At 55.0% G+C, this 9,765-nt stretch overlaps 1 protein-coding gene across 1 annotated transcript; it reads right to left on the minus strand.

Moving 5' to 3' along the window:
• Positions 1 to 5,988: 5,988 nt before the first annotated feature.
• EPCIP (exosomal polycystin 1 interacting protein) lies at positions 5,989 to 7,362 on the minus strand. The gene is given in 3 exon segments (XM_090270929.1): positions 5,989 to 6,434; positions 6,437 to 6,639; positions 6,641 to 7,362. Coding segments are annotated over 3 exon segments (828 nt in total). The 5' UTR covers positions 6,820 to 7,362.
• Between the last annotated feature and the right edge of the window lie 2,403 nt (positions 7,363 to 9,765).

The following is a 9,765-nucleotide window of genomic DNA, read 5'->3' on the forward strand; positions in this document are numbered from 1 at the left end:
ACGGCGCACGCGCGCGCTCCCGGCCCGGGCGCTCGCTCCGCGGGGCGAGAACTCGGCGCTCTCGCGAGAACTCCGGCGCCGGCGCCGGCGCTGCCCCCTGTCGGCGCGGAGGACTCTCGGCGCGGTTCCGCGGGTCACAGCGGGGACCGTAGGGGCGGGAGGCCGCGGGCGCCCTGCTCCCTGGCTCGGACCCCGTGCCCCGGGAGCCCTGCCGCGAGCGCCGGGGGGCGGGGGGGTCGGCCGCGGGCGTGACGCGGCGATCGTCGCCGATTTGTCGTCACGAAGTGCGGCGAGCCGCGCGTGCGAGGCCGTGGAAGTCAGCCGTGGTGGGCGCCCCCTTGTCTCCGCCACAGCGAGGCCGTGTGTCCTGTTTCCGGAAGCACGGCCGCCGTCGGGGACGGACGGGAGGGGCTCGCCGCGGGGCGGCGGCGGTCCTGACCCTACGGACCTGCGTCCCGGGCGGCGGCCATCCCGGCGGGCGAGGCGGGGGCCAGGGGCCGGCCCCGCGGGCTCTGCTGCCGTCGCCGGCGCGCGTGCTCGCCCCACGCGTCAAAACCCACAGCCGCGCGCGCGCTTCTCGCCTCGCCCGGGGACGCGCGGGGAGCCCCGACGCAGCGCCGTCCGGCCTTACGAGCCGCCCGTGCGGCCCGGCGTCGGCCCCGCGGAGGGAAGCTCCCGCCCGGGCCCGGCGCGTGGTCGGTGCTGCGGCCGGAGCGTCCGGGCGGCGGGCCCTTCTCGCCGAGTCCCGGGGGCGCCCCGTGGGTCACGTTTGCAACTCGGAAGCCTGCCTGGCCCGTAACTAAGCGCCCGGCGAAGGCCCTCGTGCAGGCCGTGCGCGGACCGCGTGGGAATTCCGCTCCTGGAACGACGGCTGCGTGACCGGCCGCCAGCAGAGTTCCCCGGGCTGAGCTGTTTTATAACGCGCTCTGGGCTCTGAGTATGAAGCTGACCGGTTGGTCACCCGAATATAATGGGACGTCGTCGCCGTTTACTTTTGGGGTGTCTTTAGTGTTCTGGGGGGACCAAGATGGCTTCCACAGAACCGTCCCATCAACCTTTCTGTTGCTTGTTTGAATCAGTAAGTTCAGATCGTTTTTTAAAAGTCATCTTTCCAAGCAATAATTCTGATTAGTTTTTTCTTTTTCTTCCCCCAGATTGGGACCTGGCGTGGAACAGCCGACCCGCAGATCCACACAGAACAGGCGATCGGTTTTGCTTGCCTGCTGCCTGGGCGCCCGGCTCCCCAGCGCGGGGCCGTGGCCCCGTGAACGCTTCTCCTGGGGCAGCTGCCGAGCGAGCAGCCTGTCTGGTGGGGAAGCCAGACGTCCTCCCCGGGGAGAAAGTGGCCCTTTATTCTGAGGCTGTCTTCCTCTTCCCACGTGAAGACACTAAGATCTCTTTCCTTCGCTAAAATAATAATTGTAGTATGTTTGTTTTTACACCCTTATTTGGCAAACTAAAAAGTAGTGAAAACTATGAGTCTTCCCCAGTTTTTTATTTTAGCTAAAGTTTTTATTTGGCGGGTGGAATCTGATAGTCTGGGAATCCCCGATCTAGGAATTTTTCTTGTCTTTCTAAAACTATAACTCAATGATTCCATTCTGAGAAAAAGCTGAATAAATTCAGTTAACATTTTTAAACCTTGCCTTGCTGAAGGCAGTCCTGCATTCACTCAAGGTCAAATGCAAGCTTCCTGGGGGAAGAGGTTTTACGTTTTGCTCACGGCCATCTCCCCAGGACTTCCCACGGGGCCTGGCACACAACCGGCAGTGAATACTTGTTGGCTGAAGGATGCTGAACCGGAGGGTTGTTTAACTAGTGATAGATGCTTTCTCCTACATTGGCACAAATTAACGTTTTTCAACAGCTGGCATCCCTTTATTCCCCAAACAAGATCACAATACATTTGTTATAAATTCGTCAGTAGGTTAGTTTTTTCCAAAAGTAACAGATCCTGTCTCCTCCACCTGTGGGACCTGCTCCCTGCAGTGAGAGGAGGCTGGAAGCCTAGTTCCCCGCAGACTCGGCCGGGCCTGGGCACCTGACCCAAGGTGGGCCTATCTCATTCTCCCAATATCTCCGCCTTGAAGCAGAGACAGTCCCTGCTGGCAGCCGCAATTGCAATGAACTTGAAAGCAGAAGGAAAGCCATAGGTCACCACGTTAACTCCAGAGCTGAGAAAATGAGTCAGTGCAGGAGAGAAAAGGAAGCAGAGGAGGACAGAGAGAATATGTCTGGTGTGGGATCCCCCTGCCTGCCCGGTTCTTACTCCCAGCTCTTCCTGAAGCGGGGCTGTGCTCCTTGTCTGTGCTGGGCGACCCCGGAGTCCCGGAGTCCGCTTCTTCGTTTTGTTGTTGGCGATTATGCTTTATTGCTCAAAGAAATTCAAGTCTGTTTACTTAGCACCAAAGACCACTGTTCAATAATTAGAGAATTCTAACGCAATAAGCAAGATTTACTTTAATTTTGTAGTAATGTTAATTTGATCTGTGTAAATTATATGGTTGCTTTTTAAAATTTTTTACTAGTTAATAAATACCTCTTCAGCTATAGCTTTTGTTGAGAGAGGAGCTTTTCTTTATTTCTTGTTCTTTTTTAAATATATCCACACAGATATACTCACTGGCATTTAAGCAGTGGGTAGAAGCAAGGAACGCTCTTTTTTTTTTGCAAGTATATAGTCATTTCAAGAAATGAGAGACAAGCAGCTTCACTTAGAGAATGTGTATGGTCCCATTAAACATGTCAGAAAATTTCTAAATTCTTTCTAACTCTACTGAAATTGAGCCACTGTATCTAATTCAATAAGATTATCTTTTCTATCAAACTTATTGTTAATGGAGTCCAATGTAAAAGATTTAGGTTTTTAAAAGTTAATTTTTTGTTACATTAGTATCCCCAGTGGAGAGCCATTCAGCTTTTATGACTGTATTGGCAGGTCAACTATAATAGCCATTCCTTCGTTTTCTGAAATGACAGTGTCTTCAACACAAGAAAGGGAATATTTTGTTTCTCTTCATCCAAAATTAGTGTGTAATGATAAAAGTAAACAATGTAAACCACACCTATGGCCCCATGAAGAATTGCCTATGACCAATGGATTAGGGAAGAAAAAATTCAAGTCTAGTTCACGTGCAGTGCCTCACGATGTGCCAGTGGGCTCGCAGCAGGTCAGCCCCAGCCAGCAGAACACGCGAGGAAGTGCAGGGGACCCGCCCAGCGGCAGGACGCCTGGGACCTTTGACCCGTGAGCCGTTACGGTGCTCAGGCTGGATCCCCACATCCCACCCAGCCTGGGGCCCCTTGAAAGAACAGCCTTTGTGTGGAATGAATGAATGTTTATGCATCCAGAATGATCATAAATGCATTTAGGTGTGTTACTTCTTGGGAGAATTGAGGAAATAGTCACTCAGACATTTCTATCTGGTTTGATTCTGTTGCAGAACCTAGAGTGGGAAAGGCCGGGTGAAGGGTACGGATGTGGAAGGACTAAGACGGGGAAACCAAGAAGTCGCTTACATCACTGACTGCCCGGCGATGTCCCCGCAGTCACGTTTGCTCTTTAATTTCCTCCAACTCTTCACGTAAATGACAATGCCAGCAAGCGTCCATCCCAGAACCACACGGGCTCATCAGCTGCACCCTGGGTTGGCCCTGGAGACAAGAGTTTGGCAAAAATCAGCTGAAGCGTTCTTGAGAGTTAATTGTGTACACAGGGTGTACAATCCGGAGTATTACAGATTTTATTATCACCTGTAAATGGTGTGCTAGACATCCTTCATGTCAGTAAAATTCATAGAAACGTGTGTGCGTGTACCTTTTTCCTTTGGAGAGCTGGTGGTTACATTTTTGCCAACACACCACTAATCAGAGGTGATAAACAGCGTCAGGCCTAATGAGGGCCCCTGACATAGTGGGTTTGACCCACACAGCGTTATTGAGAGCAGGAAACAAACAGAAAGCAGAATAGTGTGCCCCCGTTTCCAAATCGTGAGATTTCACGTAAAAACCTGGAATTCCTAATTCTCCCGAAGGGTCGGGTCTGGCCCCATTGTGGGCTCCCACAGAGACACTCAGCTGGAGTGGAGCCCCACAGCTCCCCGGGGTCCCCCCAGACCCGCGGCTGAGCACCGAACGCCACCCTTCCCCCCACGCACGTGCCGTGGATTCTCTCGTCCTTCATTACCCTCGACTGCACTTTTGCTCCAGGGAGCGGGCAACCGGAGCTTGATCTCTAAGCCCATGAACTCCCCTCTTCTATTGATTTAAGTCCCACTCCACTGACCCTCAATTACTTCTCACAAGAAACACTGAAATCATATGTGAAAGGACTTTGACACTATGAGAGGCCACCAAATGGAAGCGATGCACATTAAGACGTTCAGAGTTTCTAACGTCGTTTAATTTTGTACTTTCTTAGTGAAAGTCCATTCAAATGCAATCATTCACACTTTCCATAACTAATGACAGTAAATACACTTATTACTAATCTTTTCACTTATATCCTTCTTGCCTTTCTTTGCTCTTTGCTTGTCTTTTTCTATGACTTTAATCCTGTGTCTCAAAGATAATGTCCGTAATGAGGTCATTGAGCTTTTCTATGAAAACTCACGCTTTGGTCTTCGTTGTGGCCTCATCGAAACCCTGACGTTATGGACTCGTGCTAATGAGCCCGGGTGGCCAAATGCCCCACCGGTTAAGCAAATGCAGACATTTCCGCTTATCTCCCGTCACAATGAGGAATGCGATCTGAAGGCATCCACCCCAAGACATCTTATTTCTTCATAAAACTGTTTCTTCTAATTATGGCGCCATGAACGCAGTCACGTTTAATCCCCTTGCACTCTGAGGTCAGACCTTTCTGCCATGGATTCTTTCTGTTCATTCCACTCTAATGGGAAGTTGGGCCTCGGTGAGGAAAACTTTTCTTTATATGATGAGGAGTCCCATTTAGTTTTGAAAATATCACCTTGGCCCCAGCCAGTGTGGCTCAGTGGGTTGGTCACCCTCCTGTGAACCAAAGGTCACTGGTCTGATTCCCGGACAGAGCACAGGCCTGGGTTGCGGGTTTGGACCCCAGCACATCCAAGAGGCAACCAATGGGTGTTCCTCTCTCACGTCGATATTTCTCACCATCTCTTTCTCCCTCCCTTCCCCTCTCTCTGAAATAAAAACTAAAATATTATTGCAAATGGTGCCTTGGCTTCTTGTAGCCACACACACAAAACCGCCTTGTGCTAACCATGTCAGGGGATGTGTCTTGACTTCCCACCCTTAAACGTCCGCACAGACTGGGCCCTCGAAGTTCTCTTCCTTATCTACTGGCCGTATGAGCACCTCAGCCACAGGAGTGACGTTGTGCGTGACCGCTGCGTTCCCCGGCTCGCCGCTGGTGCCATGCAACATGGCGCTGATGGCGCTAAGTTCTGGTCCTGGAGCAGGAGGAGAGGAGGAGGGGAGGGATGGGGACGGCGAGCAGAGGAAGGGGGGGCGGTGATGGGGTCCTGGACAGGAGGAGGCAAAGGGAGAGACGAAAGGGGCGGCTAGAGGAGGACTCTCCCAGGGTCTAGGCAAAATGTGGAGGTGAGTGCAAGGGGTCTCATGTCCCCCAGTTTTCACTTCTGATCCTGTCCTCGAAACCCTGGGGCCCCCAGCTGTCCTAAGTTCTCCCCCTCCCTCTGCCCCCGCAACATGTGCATAGAACCCCCTTCTCTCAATGCACCTGAGTCTGAGAGAAGCTCATTGCTCTGTGGGGCTCGCCGCCCTGAAACCTCTGCAATCTGTCCCTTCCTGCCTAGGAGTCCCAGGCCCTGTCACAGCGCAGCGGGACACAAGGAAGGCGATGTTACGAAGGAAGACACCTTTCCTGGGGGTCGTCCCTTCGCTGAGCCCCACAAGGGCCCCTGGTGTGCACCCCTCACTCCATTTCTGGCCTAATGTGACCCCACAGACCCCTGGAGCAGCAAGGACATGGCCTCCGGCTGGCTCTCAAGACATGTTTCTGGACAGAGCCAAGTTGGGCTTTGATTTCCTTTTATTTTTTATTTTTTTCCAACAGCTCCCAAGGGTGGACAGAGAACGGGCAGACAGGGCTGGCTGGCCACTCATCTGTGGCTCTGCTGTGAGGGTCTCAGGAGAGGGGAAGCCGTGGGCAGAGTTGTCCCCAGACCCCTTCTCCAAGTCATCCCTGGTGGGCCCGAGCTGCCGGAGGTCAGACACAGTGGCAATGTAGCTTTCGTTGCTTAGAATCGGGATGGTTTTAAAGTCAGAGAAGCAGGGGAAGCTGTCGGCAATGCCAGCCATGTTTTCGACCCTGTACGATTTTAGGGACGACGCCCTGTGGAAAAGGACCGTGTCTAAGAAGGAGATGTCTGTGCGCGAGGCCACCGTGGGCTTCTCTCTGGGCTCCCCGTGGACATGCAAGCTCTGCACAGCGCGGGGTACACGGCCTCAGTGCCGACGCAAAGCCCCTTCAGACCACAGGGTGCCGGGTTCCCTGTGGGGAGGGTGTTCACGCTGCACAGAGAAAGCTTCAGGTCCCAGACCCGCGTGAGGTGCAGCAGGAGGCCCAGCGTGGAGGAGTCCGTGAACCAGACGGTCAGACGGCCGCCGTGGCTCGTGGGGTCCCCAGCGAAGGGCGGGCGGCCCTGCCAGACCATCGTCACCGTCCCCGTTCGCGGGGCAGCTGCACGACCGGGAGCTGTTTTCCTTGGCGAGGACCAGTGTGCCGTCTCGCTGGCCTCGGGCCAAGCGGCCGAGAGCGCAGGTGCCCCGAGTGCTGACCAGAAGCGGGAGGCTGTGCCCGCAAGCTGGCGCCATTCCCGTCCCAGCGGGTTCCCGTGTCCGCCGGCGCTCGAGACTCACCTATAAGAGAGCATGCAGCTTTGTCGCCGCCCGTTACAAAGGCGCTGCGTGCGGGAAAAGGCCCTGAGCGGCCCGCTGCCAACTCCTGAAGCCCCACCAAAGGCGGGTGCCCAGGTGAGGGACGCTGTTTGCTCGGCGCCTCCCAACAGGCAGCAGCCAGCCCCCGAAGTCTGCGCATCTGACACATACAGCTCCCCGCGGCGTCTGCTGACAGCAAGACTGGCCCGCCGATGGGGGGGAGGGGGCCGTGGCAGGGTGCATCCTGTCTGAGAGTGGGGATATGGGTGATTTCCGTGTGCACGTCCCCCAAACAGCCAGTTTACTGGGTGCTGAGCCCCACAGATACGCACACCCCCTCCCCCACCTCAGCACCCAACTTCCTGGAATTCTGTGGACAGAGCAGCTCCTTCTGGGAGTCAGCTGCCCTGTTAACGCGGCGTGAATGCCAGCGGAACCGTTAGTTAATGGTAAACCTTACTGTCTAACTAGACAAACACGCCCCTCCCCCCATCCCTTTCGTCTGATAAGAGGTCCATTCATACTCTCCTGGCCTCCTGGAAATGCAAGGACTGAGAGTCCATTTTAACTGGGTTGATAGACAATGAGAAGACCAGTCACCCCCCCCCCCAAAGGACCACAATGATCTCAACTCATCTACCCCTTCCTAGAGCAAATTTTATGAATTGGTTTTATCAACTAAGTCACTGCAGGGCTCGCGAAGCGCGGCTGCATGACCTGGATACGATGGGGACGCACGTGTCCTCCAGCACTGATGTCCTCCTCAGGGGCACGTCCCGCAGGGCCGGTGTGTCACAGGCATGCAGTCTCCTTTCATGCTGTGATCGGAGTAAGACACATGTGAGGGAATAGGGCACCCGGTTTCCATTTGGCAAAAATTATTGCATTTCCCCCAAGTCAGCTGACAGCTGCAGAGGGACCCAACACTGCAGCTCAGTCCCTTTGTGTCCACAGAGCCCCGGGGGTATGGCGGGAGGCTTGGGCCGCAACCTCCGACCCAGAGAGTCCAGAGCTAGGGACTGTGCCCTGCGGGGAGGGCCTGGGGGGCACACGGAAGGGTCAGTCTGGGGAGCTGAACACGTGTCCACGAGGACGGTGTCAGGAGGAAAGAGGCTGGGCAGACGTGATGCTGAGGGTGCAGGATGAGGCCAGGCGGTGGCAAGGCAACAGGAAATCTGGGGCAGAGCCCAGAGTGCTGGCCAGGCAGACAGACAGGCTGTGCTGCGGTGGCTTAAAACTGAGCTCAGCCAGGAAACCTGGAACAGAAGGGAAGACATCGGCTCTCTCAGCGATCATCATGTCCTTCAGCAAACGCTCACTGGGCGCTTACTCGGTGGCCGGCACGTGCCGGCCCCTGGGATGCAGTCCGGAGGGAGACAATGAGCCGATGGGGCGGATGTTCTGAAGGACCAATTCTGCTCCCAGAGCCCAGGCGGGCCAGGCCTGCAGGTGAGGCCTGGGGGCAAAGGCAGGAGTGAGCGGGGGCTCAGCACGGGCCACGGGCCAAGGCCACGCCGAAGGAGCAAAGGAGAACAAATCCCGGACCCTGCCCCCCAATGGCTTACACTCAAAAGAGGACGACAAGCTATGAACGGCTCCTCTGGACGTGTATCCAGTTATAGGAACATAGTGAAGAGGTCAAGTCGGCTTGAAAGACTGAATAAGGCACTTGCTGGTGTTCTGTGTATATCTTAGAGTTGGCACAGATTTGCTTAAAGGATTTACTCATTGTTTGCTTTGAAATAAAAGAAAGACTTCGAGAAATGCGTGGAGCCAGAATTTCCTCTGAACAAGAGGCTTAATGGTGTTAAATCGTTTCAGAGTGTGGTGGTGACTGTCCCACTTAGCGCAGAATGGCGGACAGTTCATTAATTACAAGATAATTTTAGATGATCAACTGTCCCCGATTCCACTGGAGGTTTCTAGGACTTCACGTCCCAGGAACCCTGTCATCCAGAACTGGGAGTGCTTTGCCAGTGCCACTGGCCTAGAAGGGAAGGGAGGGAAGAGGACCTGTCACCCGCCCGGAGCCCTGTTCTTGCGGGCGCTGCCACCGTCCAGAGGTGCTCATGGGTGAGGCAAGGGGGCAAGAAGAGGAGGAGGACATTGATTTCCGGGAGGGAGGGGGCGGGAAGTCCCTAACGGGATTTGTGAGCAAATTCCTAACAGTCAATGTCCCTGGCTAGACCGCAGGGTGGCCCTGCTTTCTGGACATTGGGGAGCCCGAGGCCAGACCTGGAGGCCAGAGGCGTGAAGCCTGGTGGATGTGTCCAGAGTGGGACAGATGCCTCTGGTAACCACTTTGCTGGACAGGTCTCTCCTTCAGCGTCACCAGGGATCTCTGTCTGTGGGTTTGTTGAACGTGGACTGTGGACTGTTGACACCCCACTTACACTCCGGCCCCTTGCTGTGTCCCTGCTGGGTGTGAGGAGGGGACAGAGGAGGCAGGTCTCAATGACAGAGCACAGAGGAGCTAGCATGCTGAGTCAGCGGGTGCCACAGACAGGGACCTCGACACCTCTCCCCCAGCCACCGCCCACCAACCTCTCTGTCCACGTTTGATTTCCCAAATTCTGGCCACCCTCGGTTAACTACAGAGGTAATTTTCCTTTTCTTCTTCCCACTCAGGAAATCGTCCCCTCCTCCACGAGGCTTACCATACACCTTCCGCTCTCGAGCCACGTTAGGTGTGTACTAAAGCCCCGTACAAACTGTCATCGTGGTGACTGTCACACGGCCTGTGGTTATGGCTTCAAGTGTCTCTTCCGCTGGGGCGGAACCCTGGAGGGAGCTCTGGTGGGCTTTACGGACTCAGCTCCCAGCACGGAGCCTGGCACACAGCAAGGACCCCACAAACGTTCATTGAGGGAGTGAAAAAAGAAC

Source organism: Furipterus horrens, unplaced genomic scaffold, assembly GCF_987537825.1.
Source record: "Furipterus horrens unplaced genomic scaffold, mFurHor1.1.pri manual_scaffold_1, whole genome shotgun sequence".
In the NCBI taxonomy this organism is placed as follows: domain Eukaryota; kingdom Metazoa; phylum Chordata; class Mammalia; order Chiroptera; family Furipteridae; genus Furipterus; species Furipterus horrens.